Here is a 16828-nt window from a genome sequence, read left to right as displayed (position 1 = left end):
TTATCTTTATGACCATTAATATCCCCTTATTTTTCCTCTAACCACTTTTTTTCATTGCAACGAGAATTCTGATCACTTCTATATTTTGTTTTCTTCAAAGCTTCCAGTCATGTGATTTCACTGGAGGGACATCTCTAACGAGCCACAGTAATATTGTTAATGCACAGACAGAGATGTATGTGCCTTGAAGAGACTTTGAATCTTCATGTAGATCATGCAGAACCTTCTCCTTGTTATGACATGGGTAGAATACTTCAAGAGCCATGAACTAACTTATTTCAAATATGAAACAACCCAGCTTTTTTTGTGCAGAAGAAGTTCATTGTTTTAACTATAACTAAATACACACAGAATTACATTTCATCTGGTCTTATAGAACCATGAACGTTCTGCAAAGATAAAGCTAGTGTTAGACAATTGAATCTAGCATCCAGCCTTGTGAGGAAATGTTCAGTAAGGGTGGCCTTACAACTGAGGAGCTTCACATGGAATTTTCCATCAATGTCCTCTATTGAAGCTGGCAGGATTTCTTCTCATTCTCATGAACGTTTTGGGAGTCAGTAATTCTAAAATAAGTCCTTTAGTATAGTTCTAGCTCCCATGATGATTCGGAGAAAGTTTGACATCAGTGACTTGATACCAAAGGCAGTTTTTTTTTCTGGTTTTATGACTTGGTTTGACCATCTAACCTCTCCCAGAAAAGACAATTATATTTGAAAGTTTTTGATGTTGTGGCATATGAAATGAGTAATATTAGAGTCTTGTTTTAAAATACAGTGAGGGTTTGGACAACTTCAGGTCTTTTCCCTGGGGACAGGAAGTAGTTTAAATTAACTTTTTCTTTTAAAAAACATTAAATTGTGTGCGTGAGTGTATGTTTGTGTACCAATGTGTTCCTGAACCTGTGAATGTCAGAAGAGAATGCTGGGATTCTAGGCAGTTTCAAGCTGAATTGTGAGGTATTGGGAACTGAGCCAGGGTCCTCTGTAAGAGCAGTAAATGCTCTTAACTGCTGAGCCATCTCTCCAGTGACAACTTCCCTTCCCTTCCTCAAAGCTTGGGTGCATAGACATACTCCTTAGTACTGTTGGACAGATGAAGCAGGACGAGGATGCTGACTCAGGATCTTACTGACTTTATATTTTTTTCTAGACAAAAGTTGACTGTGTGTCCTATCATCGATGGGGAAGAACACCTTCGTTTATTGAACTTTCAGCACAATTTTATAACTCGGATCCAAAATATTTCTAATCTGCAGAGGTTAATATTCTTGGACTTATATGATAACCAGATTGAAGAAATCAGTGGACTTTCTACTCTGAGGTCCCTTCGTGTCCTTCTGTTAGGGAAAAACAGGTATTCGTAAAGTAGTTTCTCAGTGTGTGTTGGTGTGTGCATGTGTTGTATGTATTGGGAGTTATGTATATGTATGTGTATATGGGTGCATGTGTGTATACACTGTACATGTAAGTGCATGTTCATGTGTGTTTGCATGTGCATTTGTGTGTTTGCATGTATGTGTGTAGGAACATATGTGTATATGTACACATGTCTGTACTGGTGTTCGCAGTGTGTGCAGAGGTAAGAAGATATATATCCTTTGGTGTCCTGCTCTGTCACTCTCTGCCTTCTCTTCTTGAGACTGGACTGTCACTGAACACGAGCTTGCATTTGGTTATGGGGGAACTAGACTTGCCAGCCAGTGAGCCCCAGGGTTCCTGTTTCCACCTCTGCTGTGCTATGATTCTACATGATGTGCCCAGCTTTTATGTGAGTGTTTGGGATTCAGATTCAGTTCTTTGTGCTTGTATAGGCAGCACTCTTAGCTGCTAAGTCCCTGTTCAGATGATCAGCCACACCAGAGTAATACTGGAACATTCCTGGAGGGCAGCTTGGCGGAAGTCAGTGGGAGCGCCCTGGCCAAGCGTCCATGAGGGCCTGGGTTTGAATTCTAGCACTGATCTATTCTGTGGGACTCAGTCGGATAGCCTTGTTGGCATTGCTTCAGCACCACGCCTTAGATAAAAGTGAACGGAAGAGTCCAGCTTTGACTTTGTGATTTCTTAGGATAGGCTTTTCTTGCCATTCTTGTTAGTGTTCGCCTGAGAGAGACATTTGCTACTTTGCAATTGTTAAATCAGTGGTAATTTTTTTTTCAGAGAGTAGTTCCTATATGTTTTATTTAAATATTTATGTTTTTAATTTTATGTGTATGTGTGTGTGTTATGGGAATTCTGTCATCGAGGAGTGTTTTGGTCTTAGAGGTGAGTTTTCATTGGGGATGGACATGACCAGGGAAGAAGCAGCCTTTTTGAGTGAGAAATCAAGCAGAGGCAGGTGTTAGTGGTGGCTTGTGACTTGGCTCAGGTTCCCCCTTTGTTTTTTTAATACTTGTCCATGGGATTTTGCATTTTAATAAACCATAAAGACATTTTGATCTGGTGCCCAACATGGGGTGTCTTACAGTGGCTCTGATGCTCCCCACATGCCCTGTGCTCTCAGCTGCCCAGAGAGTATATCATGTTTTCCTGAGTGCATGTCTGTACTGCCTGTGTGCCTGGTACTTATGGAGAACAGAAGAAGGCGTCAAATCCCTGGAGCTGGAATTGCAGGCCATTGTGAGGGCCTGATGTGGGTGCTGGGAACCAGTCCCAGGTCCTCTGTGAAAACATCAAGCTCTTAACAGTGGCGCCATCCCTCCCTCCAGCCCCTCAGTGTGTTTTAGTGTCACATCTTGTTCATATACTTCCCCAGTTCCTTTTCCACGGCTCCATCAGGCAGTAGCTACACAATTCCTGACTCGTGGCCCTGAAGTCACATGACTTTCCATTCAGTTTTACCAAATAATTTTGAATGCCTTAAAAGAAGGCTTAATAGAGTCTAAAAATGAATAACACCTTTTGTTTTTGCCCTTTGTAAAGTTCATGGCTGTCACCCTGATAACTAAGAGAAAATCATAACACGTTTATATAACTTTATGGGATATGGTAGTCTATAGATAAGAAGACCCAAAGACACAGATTAAAAGCCACATTTGTATTTGTAGGTTTGATGGCTAGTGGGATATCTTAGAGGGATGTGCTGGGCAGAAGGAGTGTGGTCCATAGTCCTAACCTGGACGTCTCAGCAAGGCTGTTGTTAGTGCAGGCTCTTCCTGTAGCTGTTTCATTCCTGTTGCCTTCTGTTTATAGGCAGGACTCATCTGGACTGAAGGGCCTAGAATGTACTTTTAGGGGATGCAGGTCAGAGAGTCTGCCTATGGCCTTAGGGGGAAATGATGGAGGATGTCAGTGTGACCTTCCCTCCTCTCCTGTTTTCTTACTTTTACTTCAGCCCAAATTATGTAATATTTGAAGTGCTGTGTTTGGAGATCTTGTGTTCTTAGCTCTGTTATTCTCAAGGTCATGTTCCAGAATTTTAGGATCAATTTTCCCCTGATGTTTCTCTGGAAGTTTCTATCAGTGTTGCATTAAGAATTCCACTAAAAAATAAATTATAGAGTTTGAGGGGCTGGAGAGATGGTGTGGTGGTTAAGAGTGCATACTGTTCTGGCAGAGAACCACAGCTCTTTTCCCAGCATGCACATCAGGCCTATCCTCAACAGCCTGTAACTACAGCTCTAAGAGATCTAATGCATGCCCTCTTCTGGCCTCCAGGGGCACTGCACTCGCCCTCCACACAAACACACAATTAAACATAAAAATAAAATAAAAGTTTCACAAAGTTTGAGAGAGTTTGGGAGTATTAAAATTAGAAGTGACCTTAGAATTATGTTTTCTCATTTTAGAGATGTGGAACCTGGAGTGTTTGAATGGGTCTGTCATAGTAATCTGTGTAGACACTCTACCACATATCTGGAGTATGTTTCCCTGCAGCTGACTGAGCAAAGTGATGAGGGAAGCTGACTTTCAGCCTTCTGGCTTTCCTTTCAAGGTGTTCCTTGCTAGCTTCCGTAGTCCTGGCTCCTTTCTGGTTCTCGGAGTTATTAGTGTCTAGCTTACATTTATTCTTTAGTACCATTGTCTGAATGTCTCCCTTTTCATCCTTAGATGAAGATATTTTCTGGAGATATCTGTGCTCCCCATTTCTAATTTTAATCAATATTTAAATGCTGGTTCTGGTTGCATCCAGCTAAGATCATCATGTTCTTTCTGCCTATTTCTACTTTGTGGTTCCTTCAAAATAATTTGTTCATCCTGACCCAGAAGGCAGCATTGTTTTGGCCTTATTGAAGTCCTTGGGGTTTCCTACTCTGAGGGATCTAACACCCTTTGCTATGTGCTTATTTTTGCTACAATAGAAACACCCCAACACAGACGCCTCCTCTTTCTTCTCTCCCTCCTCCGTCTTTTTGTTTGCCTGCTCTGCACAGCTATTCTTTGGTTTTCACAGGAGACACTTACTGTTCCACAGTTGTTGAACTGCTAGTTCCCATGAATCAAAGGGAAATGTGTTACAAGAAAACGTGCTACACTGTCCAAGATCAGTTCTCTCTTAAGTTATCTGCAACATATACCTTTGACTCCTCAAACATCTCCTAGTGCTCCTGGCCAGAACATCTTCTGACAAAAGTCCTCTGGGCTCTTAGATGGAGAGCTCTGCTGAGGAGAAGGGACTTAGCTGAGCATCTCCAGCTGTGTGTTGTGGATGACATTCTGCCTCCTCTTGGTCAGCGCAGATGTCTCCAGCTGAACAGTGGAACTAGAGCATAGAAGCTTCTAGGCTCAGATGGTGAGTGGAGCCTCCTCAGTGCCATTGCCTTTATGCCCTTTAAACTCTCAGGCCTCAGGTTCACTGTCATTTACATGATCACCCAAGAACCTCTAGCCCGGCTTTGCTGTCATAACTACACATGGGTTCCATTGGGCCTTTAGATCAGAGAGCTCTGGATGATGACAATTTCTGTTATCCCTGGAGAGTAAGATTTGAAATGTTAGAACTGTGGTTCTGGACCTTGAGAAATGGTTTGGTGGGTAAGATGCTTACCATGCAAGCATGAGGACCTCAGTTCAGATTTCCACTTAAAAATGCCAGGCACAGCCATGTACATTTGTAGCCCTGGTGATGGGGAGTGGAGACAGGCAGATTGCTGGCCAGGCAGTATATTCAAAATGGTGCGCTTAAGTTTGGAGAAACATCCTTTCTCAAAAAGAAAAACAAAGACAAAATACATGCATAAATAAGGCAGAGACATGATTAGAGCAAGATATCTCCACATCAACTTCTGACTTTCACATACACCTGCATACACATGAGTGAATGTATACACAGAATGCACATACACATACTACACACACATGTGCATGCTTGCGTGCACACACACACATACTCTCACACACAAACACACACCATATTTCTGCATAAGTAGCTTAACCATAGGCCAGCATTTGACTAATTCAATGTGGGAACCAGCTGGAGGACAAAGCTAATTCAAAGGCGAATAGGAGGAGCTGATCTTTCCTGTTTTAGCAAACTCTCCAGCTGAGTCCCTAAAACAGTGGGACTGTCAGTTTGGGAATATGAAGGAATCAGATCAGTGGCTTCTCACAGCCATAAGGTCAGATTGTTGTTAGAAAGCGGGGCTCTGTCCTAAGCCATATGGTTCTGCTTCTGCAACTTCCTCCAATTGTTCTAGGCATATCAGGCACAAAACAAAAAACCCAAAAACAAAAACAAGAAAAAAAAGGGAAGAAAAATATCATCAAAGTTTTGTCTGTTCCTTTAGTTTCACTATTCATTTATATTCCCATTAACCAAATATTTAGCTAGATGTTAGCTAGATTGGTATGAAGTACCTGGCTTTAGGTAAAGGCCTTTGAGTCCACAAGGATGCACACGGTTTGGGTTAAATGAAGTAGGAGTGCTTGTAGTGTAGTGTGCTTTCCAGGGAAAGAACAGATTGTGAAGTTTTAGGAGAGACAATAGGGAGGTTGTGGGGAGTGCAGCAAATCTGAAGGAAGAAAAGAGCTACAGCTATGTGGCAATGCTACCTGGTGGGAGACGAAGACCATTTTTATCAGTAAGTTGAGCGAATTGGCTGGCGATGGAGTTCTTCTTGCTTTGGCAATGAGGTCATATGGCTGAGCTGTGAAAAGCACTAGATATTCATGAGGTTTAAGTGTGCACTGTGCTAGCATGATGGCTTGGCTTCTGGAAGCATTGAGGAAGGCAGATGCTGTCCTCTGAGACAATAAATAATGAGAGCAGGAATAAGTATTGTAGACACTTGGTGGTAAGGATGAGATTTTTGTGCTATTTCCTTCCCTCTGCTGAGTAGTTGTGGTGTGAATCTGTAGGATCCATTGGAACAGTGAAAATGAGGAGAACCCTTTCATGCGAAGCGAGTGTGCTGTGGGTAGCAAGGCAGCAATGAGAAGAACGTGGGTAGGCCTAACCACCAGAGAGTCCAATTTAGTAATGAAATTTAAAATGCTTGTCTTTTTTTATTTTAAGGTATCATTTTACTGTGTTGCCCTGGCTGGCTCTGAATTCCCAGACCTCTGGACTCAAGTGACCCTTTTGCTTTGGGACTGTTGGCATGTGACACTGTGACTGGCACTGCCTCCCTTCCCCACAACACACACTTTGACCTAAGGTTAAAAGTAGAATTGCTCTTCTCTGAAGTGAAACTGTATGCATCTTTCCCCCAGTAGCAGGCATTTGTTACTACTCTGTGTGTATTCACTGGGAGCTTAAGAATTTAAATATTAAAATGAGTATACTTTTCTGCCTCAGTAGGCTTTGATTTACCCATAGATGTGATGTGTCTACATTTATGTTCAATTCTCCTTATTCTGCTTTTCAGAATCAAGAAAATCTCAAATCTGGAGAATCTAAAAAATTTAGATGTCTTGGACCTTCATGGAAATCAGGTATTGTACAGCTTCCTTCCTTCCTTCCTTTCTTCCTTCCTTCCTTTCTTCCTTCTTTCCTTCCTTCCTTCCTTCCTTCCTCCCTCCCTCCCTCCCTCCCTTTCTCTTTCTTTGAAAGTTATAAATGTTTCAAGAATCCCACTCACAATGGATTTTAAGAGTCACTTTATGGATTCATTGACATTCTAAGGTCTTCAGCTTTCTAGTGTAGGATTTCCTAGTTTCTTAGAAGTGAATCACAGATGAGACCCTGGGGATCTGTATAATTGTGACAGTCCTTATTTAGGCACACTCTGAAGAACTGTAATCTTACTGAATTCCTCCTGCATCTGGGTTTCTCCTTCATCCCACACCTTGCTTCTCCAGAGGCCATCACTGTCCTGAATTGCGTGACCATCATGCCCTTGTGGTGTTTAAGTTTTCTTTTTTAATCATAATAAGGAATTGATATTTTATCTTGTAGCATGCTTAATAGTCAGGGTTCTCTGTATGGACAGAACTAGCAGAATGTTTATGTGCTGGCTAGTTCTATGTTAGCTTGACATAAGCTAGAGCTATCTGAAAGGAAGGAAACCTCAATTGAGAAATTGCTTTCATAAGATCTAGCTGTAGGGTATTTTTCATAATTAGTGATTGATGTGGGAGGGCCCAGCCCATTTTGGGTGGTGCTTTCTGTGGACTGGTGATCTGTGTTCTTTAAGAAAGCAGGCTGAGCAAGCAATGGAGAGTAAGCCAGTAAGCAGCATTCCTCCACAGCTTCTGCATCAGCTCCTGCCTCCAGATTCCTACCCTGTTTGAGTTCCTGCCCTGCCTTCCTTCAGTGATGGACTACAATGTTGAAGTATTAGCCAAATAAATCCTTTCCTCCCCAAGGTTGCTTTGGTTATGGTGTTTCATCATAGGAATAGAAACTGTAACTGAGACAGTATATATGTGTGTCTATGTTTTATTAAAATGTCTCATTCAGTATGGTTCACATAGCCTAACAATTCTGTCTCCCACTGGAGAGAACAAAAATCTCCTAGTTGCTCAGTCTGCAAGTCCCAATCTGTTCAACAGGCCTGTAGGATTCTGGGAGAGCTGCTGGTCTTCTGTTTACAGTGGAAGCCCAGAGAAGTTGGTTCTAACACCCGTGAAGGGGTGCCTCAGCAACAGACCTTGCCAGCAAGAGTGAGGGCAAGCAGGCAAAAAGCAGTTTTCCTCTTCTGTACCCACTTATCCCGGCTACATCAGAAGGTGCCACCCGCACTTAAAGTGGATCTTCCCACTTCAAGTGATCTGATGAAGAAAAGCCCTCTGGAGTGCTCGTTGGCCTGTATTTCACCTCATTCTGCATCCAGTCAACTGTCGATGAGATCAGCTGTCAGTCATATATACTATTTTTAAAGTTATCATTGCAGGTGCAGTGAAGCATTGTGGTGCTAATACTTTTAGTAAGTCTATTTTGATATAGAAATATTAGATCCATGAGGCTTTTCAAGTTGTGATATACCTTTGAGAAGTCACAGGCACCTGTAACAAATGCCATGTCACTAGATGGTGTGCAGGCATCATCTACTGGCTACTGTTTGGGAAAACACTCTGCTTCATCAGCTCACCTTATTGCATATCTTACAGTTTCATCTGTAAGTCTGATATTAACATTGCAATTTGCTCCACATAGTTACTTTGTAAAGTTCCATAGGCACAAAGAGGGATTTTAAATGAAAATTTGTCTTCTTTTAAAATATCCAACTCAACAAACAAAACTTTGGTGTATTTCAGAGCAAAGAGGGAGAGCATTTGTGACATTGGCTCCCTAAAATATCAAATGATGAACCATTCAATAAAAACATCACTTTAGCATCAGGGCCTGTGAGGCAGCTAAGGGGGAAAGGCATGTACTCCCAAACCTGTTCCGGGAACCCACATGGTGCACAGAGAGAACAAACTCCCAAAGTTGTTGTGACCTCCACACTCACCCTGGGCATGTGCATGCCTTCCCTCTAAATAAAGTCAATAAATGTAATAAAATAAATAAATCAAAGCACCAGTTAAGGCCAAGTGTTTGATCTTTAGAATTCATTCTCATTAGCAATGTGGGAACCATTCTAGAATAAACATTCTGACTCCAGTGAGATGGAAGAGAGGAGATGTCAGTGGTAGACCGAGCCAGGACAGCTCCTGTAAGGCCTTGGTATTGGGCTAGTGCGTATTCCCACTTTATACTGCAAAACCACAAGGTCGGGGAGCAAGCAAGACTTTACAGAAGCTTACTAGGCACTCAGCAAGCAGCCTATGTGACTGACAGTCAGCAGGTTATTAAGGGCAATGACAGTGATTGCTCTAGGTCATTCTGTTCTAGGTAACAAGTGAAGCCATGTTTGGCAATAAGCAGTACAGGCAGTTCTATAAGTGAATAACTAAATAAATCAATAAATATTTCATAATTGGTCTTTTCTATCTTATTCTGCTTCATTAGAAATCAAGATTACCTATAGAACATGATGTTAATCACAGCTGTCTCATGGATATGAAAGTGTTTTGAGGAGTGACAGTTCTGGTCAGGAAATGGGTCAGAGGGTGGAAAGAGATGTAGAGGAGCTGTCTCAACTTGCTTTCTGTTGCTGTGATAAAAGCCATAACCAAATTCACCCCAGGGAGGAAAGGGTTTACTTTAGCCTAAAGTCTGTAGTCTGTCATGAACAGAAGTCAGACAGGAACTTGGAGGCAGAAACTTAAGCAGAGATGCTGCTGCTTAATGACTTTCTCTTTGTTACTTGTTTAGCCTGCTTTACTATAGCAACCAGGACCAACTGCCCAGACAAAGCATCACACACATAAGTCACTTAAGAAGATGCCCCAACCTGCAGGCCAGTTTGGTTGTGGCACTTCCTCAATTGATGTTTCCTTTTTCTGGATAACTCTTGCCTGTATTAAGGACTGACCAGCACAGGGGGAAACTGTTCTCTGGAGAGAGGACAGTTGGGACACTTTAGTGGTAGGTATGTAGGTGACAGATTGAATAAATATTTAAAAAGTGGAAACATCAAGACTTAGTCTTTTCTGTGAGAGCAGTGGTGAATATAGAGGCATCTGGGAGATTGGCTCTACAGATTTTTACCTAGTTGTTCTCCTAGGGATGCTTCAACAAGATACAGATGGACGTGTAGAAAATTCTGCTCTTTCATTAATAGCTTTCTCAGGGAGAACATACCCTTCCAATGGTTGAGAGATGCTGCCTTTTCCTTATCCAGAGGTGGGAAATTTGTCCTTATCCGGGCACTGGAACACACAACTCTCCTGGACTCTCTGGCCAGCGAGGCTCACAATTAGGTGTCAACATTCCGGGCATCGTTTCGTCAATTTATGAAGTAGATCAATCAAAGTCTTTGTGTATGCTCTTTGCACACTCTTTGCCTAAAGCTTCTGTCACTTTCTCTGTGCTTGTGTCTTTGTCCATAGCTGAGAGAATAACTGATCTTATTTCACCAATTGCTGTGACTTAGGGAGTTGTAAGAAACTAAACAACATCCCTAGAGATATATTTCCAGATTTATAGGTTAATGGGGCTGGAGAGATTACTCAGTGGTTAAGACCATATGTTGCTCAATTTTTAGCACCCACATGGTGGCTCATGACCATCCATACCTCATTTGTAGGGAATCCAGTGCCCTTTTCTGACCTCCAACAACACAAAGCACACACATGGTACACATACAAACATATAGGCAAAGCACTCATACACATAACATTTTAGAGCTTTAGACTAATACTTATGTCCAACAACTAACAGTGTTTCCAAAGTAGAAGTAACAGAAAAATGCAGGTGGCTGTAGTTTCAGGCCCCACAGGCCTTTGAGGAACTGGAGAAACACAGTTTCTGAAAGGAATATTCAGGAATATATGCAGAAGAAAGGAGAACTGATGCATGAGCCTTAGTCAAGTTTAGTTCATTAAAGCAAAATCCCTGACATAAACCACCTGAGTAGTAAAGAAAGGTTCATTTTTGCTCACAAAAGTTCAAGTCCAAAATAAGGGGGCTGCACCGGGGCTTCAGGCAAAGCCAGGAGAAATCACTGGAGAGAGCATTCACATCATGGACAAAGAAACTGAAGGAGAGGGGAGGCTGAGGTCCCATAATCCCCTGGGGGCACATCCAGTGACCTAATGACCTTTCTCTAGGCCTTAAATCTGGATACTTGTGGCACCTCCCAATACTTGCATGCTGGGAAACAAACCTTTCTGTGGAGTTTTGTGGGGCACTCTGACCCCAACCATAGTAACCCATGTGTGTCTTTCTTGAGTCCAGCAGAGTTTCAGTTCACATTTTCAAACATTACTTCCTTTTTCCTGTTATAATTCCAGCCCGTGTCCACCTCCCCACCTGTCTTTTATCCTCCTATTTCTTGTTTTTCTCTGTATTTTGGGAGGGTTTTTCAAGCTCATGTGTGTTTACATTACTGATTTTTTTATACAGTCTTTATTAAGTACATATATTTCAAATTACATCATACCTTTATTGTCAGATGTCTTATTCTGTATCATCTATGAGTCTTCATAGCCTTGTTCTTTTTCCTTAAATTTTTATGTAACTTTATTTTACTTTAAATCAAATAGATGAAAAATCTTGGAACAAATTTTAAACATAAACACAGGTTTCTTTCATATACTTTCCAATGTCTTGTACACTATTGTGTATGTCTCTTCTGGAGCCTAGAAGGAATCTAGATGATGTTTGTTGGTTGCAAAGAGTCCAGGTAACAGCATGGAAACTGTATTATGAATCTAAAAAGTCTTTTAGCAAACATTTGCTCTGAAATGTTAGATTTTTTAAAAAGATCGAATGGTTATAGCAATGTAAACTAGTGCCAAAGAGGCCAGGAGAGGACATTGGATCCCCTGGTGCTGGAGTTACAGGCAGATGTGAGCTTCCATGTGGGTTCTGGGAACCAAATTCTGGTCCTCTGTAAGAGCTGTACCTCTCTCAAATCCAAGCATCTTTCCAGCCCCTGAGATCCTTAGTGGAAAGTGATACATGAGTGACCCAGTTTCTTAAGGCTGTCCTGTGGAGAGGTGGATAAGCGCTTGCCTCCATGTCAAAGGCACCTAAGCTTTGGGCTACCTTGGCTGAGCAGTAATTAGGGGGCTTGGCATCATGCTGTGTTCCCCTCACTTCTTGAGAACTTAGGCTGCTTTGCTGTGCTCCTGTGTCTCTGTGGCTTCCACAGCCTAAGTTCTTTTGTTCTACAGATCAGTGCCTAGACATTGTACCCTAGGGAGGTATTGTTTCTGACCTAAGCTCTTCTCTTGCAGAGTCCATCTTTTCCTCCCCCAAGGGCTTCTTGTCCTTTCAGTCATTCCTACCCTTCACTGACCTCAAGATCCTGGCAGTCCCATGTTCTGAGAGGCTTGAATTGCCTTGTCAAAGCATTGTGAGATGTGGCTGGGGGCCAGAGGCAGTTTCTGTATGGTAGATAGTGTGAGATGTAGGACCTGGCAGGCATAGAGCTACTCCAAAGGGGTTCATTGGTCATTTGAGGAAATTTACTCCACATGTTTGTTATGGTCAAATTGTCAACTAGGATTTTTAGCTAATTTCCACAAGTTAAATGACATCATAGGATTTTCAGTGAGACACTTAAATGGACTATAAATATCTCAGTATAAATTTTGTCCTGACATACACTTGTCACTAAATCTGGTGATTTGAATATTTTATTTTTGGAATTTTATGACATGTATATGCTAATCATGCTCCTCCCCTTTTCTTTTTAACAGATCACCAAAATTGAAAATGTCAATCATTTGTGCGATTTGAGAGTTTTAAACCTTGCCAGGAACCTCTTGAGTCATGTTGACAATCTCAGTGGTCTGGATTCCCTAACTGAACTTAACCTCCGACACAATCAGATCACCTTTGTGGTGAGTACCACGGAGACTGGAGATGCTCCCTGCTTCTCGCTGAAGGAAGCGATGATAGCTCAGTAGTGCATGTGTAATGCTGGAATCTGAAGCTATTTAGGATTTTAAATTTTGTTTTGTTATGTTTTTCTGAATTTAAATTGTGACTATAACTATGGAACCTTGTATGTGTTGATCTAGAAAGCTGGAATTGTTTGGGTCTCATTTCAGGTTTGTTTAAGCATGAAGTAATTGGGCTTCAATATCATTTGTGTCTCCTTTGGTTTGCTGACTCTTAAAAAAGGGGCTATAACAACAGCTTAGACTGGTGTGTGAACAGATGGAAAAGAGACATATTGTGGGGACAAAACCTGAGCTCTCAGACTGACTTGAAAAGTGGTTCTCAACCTGTGGGTCATGACCCCAGGTCAAATGACTCTTTCACAGGGGTTGCCTAAGACCATCAGAAAACAGATATTTACATTATGATTCATAATACTAGCAAAAATACAGTTAAGAAGTAACTAAGAAAATAATTTTATGGTGGGGGGGGGTCACCACAGCATGAGGAACTGTATAGAAGAATCATAGTGTTAGGAAGGTTGAGAACCACTGGCTTGACTGTTATGCTGTGTTTGTAGAAAAATAGCAAAGGGGCTTAAAATCATATGATGCTCTCCTCCTCACCTCATGATGAGAACTTAGGCTCCTCTGTTGTGGTGTCAGAACCTGGCTTTGGTTCCCAGCACCCATAGGGTGGCTACCCCTACTTCTACCCCTGTAGAAGGACTCGATGGTTTTGTTGGAAGTAGACAACTAAATAGTGGCCTGATGTAGAAGCCTTGTGTATTGATACAAAGGTGGAAGGTGCTAGAAACACCTGCCTTCCGTTTTATGATTAGATACCGACCAAGTGGACTTGACATCATCATCATTTTAAAAGCTTTGTTTCTTTCAACACTGCAGAAAAGCTGCATTTGGATCTCTCTGATGTCATTCTTATGCTTTTAAAGGCACACCCCAACAGAACCCCCTCCTCAGTAAAGAGTAGTGTGCTCTCTGTGGTATGCAAATGTGAGGGTGGATGATGCTCCCTTGGATCCATTGATTTTGCTTTCTTTTTACCCAGAAAATCTAAGGCAGCTAGCACCCATGTCTTCTGGGAGGGGAGGATACTTTCAGAACCTTTTCCAAGAAGTGGGTTATTGCAATTTCTGAATCGTGTGACGTCCTCCCCAAGTTGGACGAAATGGTAGGACTAGGATTGTTTGCTTTCAGAGCTTGCAGACTGGATTACTCTGCTGTGAATCCTCACAAGCTGCTCAGTCAGGACTAGTCCATCCCCCTGTGTCACCCCCACCCACACATACCAGGGCTGGTAAACATCCAAAGAGCTCCTGCTAGTTGGGGGCAGCATGTTCCCACCTGGAGTTCCAATTTGGTTTTCCCTGGGAAAGCACATGCCACTCAGCCAGGAACTCACTGATTGCCCAGGGAGTGTTGTCTTTGCTCATTGCTGTGACAGCCCAGACAACAACAGCTATGGGAAAGGAAATTGTATCCAATCATGAAATTTAAAAAGACAACTGTGTTATGCGTATATCTTTCATAATGAAAAGTGTACTACAGGAAGTAGAATGTACATGTAAGGGTAGATAAAGGTATAGTTCAGATCTTAAGTTAAATCATTTCTAAAGCATCTCTCTCCTCTCTCCTCCCATCCCCTTTCCCTTCTCCCCTCTCCGTCCACTCCCTTCCTTCAGACAGGGCCTTCTTAAATAGCCCTGGTTGGCCTGGAGCTCACATAGCTGTACCTGTCTGTGCCTGCTGGGCACTAGGATTAAAGGGGTGAGCTCCCATGTCTGGCATGCAACCTTTGCTTAAAGAATGCAGGTACTTTTTTTAAAACTGAGGTTACATTTTTTTCTTCATCTTTTCCTGTCCTTAGGTTCGGTTACCATGGTTACTCTTTCTTTGGGGTGAAACAAAGTCTCATGGAGCCCATGCTGACTTTAATTCCCTCTATTGCTAAGGATTGACCCCTAATTCTCCTGCCTCTGCCTCCCAGGTGCTGAGATTACAGGTGCTCTCTACCATAATGGCTTTCCTTTTTTTTTTCTATTTAATGGCTGATGATCATTAGGAATTATGATGATGATGATGATGATAATGATAATGATGATGTGTGGGTGAAGATGCCTGAGGAGGCCGGAGGCATGGCATCTCTGAAGTTGGGGTATGTGGTTGTGAGCTGCCTGGTGTGGGTGCTCAGAACGAAACCCTGGGCCTCTGTAGATGCAGTGATGCTCTTCACCACTCAGCTCCCTCTCCAGCCCTGCTGGCACTCTGGAGGCAAGTGCTCTGACACTGAACGACCCCCAGCACTTTGACTAGTAACTTTAAAATAAAAGCTCACATTGGGTAGTGGCTTGGGTGTTTGAGCTCTTCTTTAGCCATAAGGGGTAGCAGCGGGGGTGGGGGGTGTCTCTCTCTGTCTCTCTCAATTGATCGCTAGGTTGCATCCCTTCAGGATGAGTGGAAGGGAAAGCTGGATCACATGGTAACTGCTGAAATAAGAAAGATTTTACTTTGTTGGGTAGAAAGACTTTGTTTGCTTTTGTGCTGAATGAGATGCCCTTCTTGTCATGATGTGTGTCTCCCACGGTCCCCTTGTCTGTTTTTGCCATTACTAACTTTCTTCCTAGAGGAAGCACCGCCCTCCTGGGTACATGCTGCTGGGGGACCGGTGGGGAGCTCCTGCAGGGAACTCCTTTAGCCAGCTGCTCTGGACATGCTGGCTGTGTGCATGAGGAGGGTGGCATAGGGTTAGTGTTGGTTCAGGAATTGCTGTTGAGTAGATAAATGTTTAATTACACACCTACCCAATGTGCTTCATTCATGTCACCCAGGCCTGACCTTTGCATGTCCAGACTGAGCACAACTGCCATGGCCTCCTGTCTGAGGGAATTGTGTCAAGTGCAACATCTCTCTTGTGTTTCCCAGCTGCAGTTACTTCTGTTCAGAGCCATCTCTTGGGAAGTCCCACCACTTCCTGAAATCCATCCAAAATGTTGATCTGTCGTGACAACTCTCCAGCTTTCTTGATTTCTGAGAATTTACTTAGGTCGGTATGTTTATATTGAGCCTCAGGAAGGAAACACGTTACCTTGTGAACAGAAACTTGTCATGTGTTTAGTGTTGAGACTCAAGTTTGTTTGCTAATCCTTTCTTGGAAATTGGGTCAGTGTTGAGCTAAATATCTGTTTAGTTTCCATGGTGTTGTTCCCTTTTAAAAACTAAAACTTGGGTGTGGTGCTCAGGCCTGTACTCCCAACTATTGGGAGTCTGAAGAAGGTTTTACCAGCTTCATGGTAAGTCCAGATCAGCATTGACAAGAGTGAGACTCTGCTTCAAGGAAAACATCCTAAAACATCCACAATAACTGGAAACAGTAAGTCAGTATTGGTAGCTCTCACCCAGCTTAATAAATGGAACCCCTCTGAGCACAGCCCAGGCCTTAGCGTTCTCCTCCCTGCCACTGTCTCCTCACAGAGTTTGGTGTTGCTTGTTCTCACACACAGCTGTTTTCTGTCTCTTTTTGTTTACAGTGCTGGGATCTGGGATCGGCCCCAGAGCTTTATATACTTAGCTAGTAGCATCTACCACTGTGGTGGTTTGAAAGGAAATGGCTCCCAAAGGGAGTGGCACTATTGGGAGGTGTGGCCTTGTTGGAGGAAGTGTGTCACTGTGGGGGTGGGCTTTGAGGTCTCTTTTCTCAAGCTTCACTCAGTGTGACAATTAGTTGACTTCCTGTTGCCTCTGAGTCAAGATGTGGGACTTTCAGCTCCAGCATGATGTCTGCCTGCATGCTGCCATGCTCTCCACCATGATGACAATGTGCTAAACCTCTGAAACTGTAAGCAAGCCTCCTCAATTAAATGTTTTTATTTATAAGAGTTGCCATGGTCATAGGAACCCTAGCTAAAACAACCACCAAGCCACCTCCCCAGCCCCATTTAGTATATATTTTTTAAATTCATAAACAGTGAATAGTAATGGGTTTGCATGCTTTT

At 42.6% G+C, this 16828-nt stretch overlaps 2 protein-coding genes across 9 annotated transcripts in view; one reads left to right on the top strand and one right to left on the bottom strand.

Annotated features, from left to right (window-relative positions):
* The window catches only part of LOC127231843 (leukotriene A-4 hydrolase-like), an 820404-nt gene that overhangs the window by 41105 nt on the left and 762471 nt on the right, over nucleotides 1–16828 (bottom strand).
* The window catches only part of Lrrc49 (leucine rich repeat containing 49), a 96289-nt gene that overhangs the window by 9741 nt on the left and 69720 nt on the right, over nucleotides 1–16828 (top strand). For all 8 annotated transcript variants that reach the window (XM_051197661.1, XM_051197659.1, XM_051197666.1 and 5 more), the window contains 3 exons: nucleotides 1153–1356; nucleotides 6806–6872; nucleotides 12633–12776. In XM_051197661.1, coding sequence (XP_051053618.1) covers nucleotides 1153–1356; nucleotides 6806–6872; nucleotides 12633–12776 — 415 coding nt within the window. The remainder of the gene's footprint in view (nucleotides 1–1152; nucleotides 1357–6805; nucleotides 6873–12632; nucleotides 12777–16828) is intronic.

The sequence above is a fragment of the Phodopus roborovskii genome, unplaced genomic scaffold, assembly GCF_943737965.1.
Source record: "Phodopus roborovskii unplaced genomic scaffold, PHOROB, whole genome shotgun sequence".
Lineage (NCBI taxonomy): Eukaryota > Metazoa > Chordata > Mammalia > Rodentia > Cricetidae > Phodopus > Phodopus roborovskii.
Note: the sequence above shows the minus strand (reverse complement) of the source record. Positions and strands in the feature narration are given on the sequence as shown.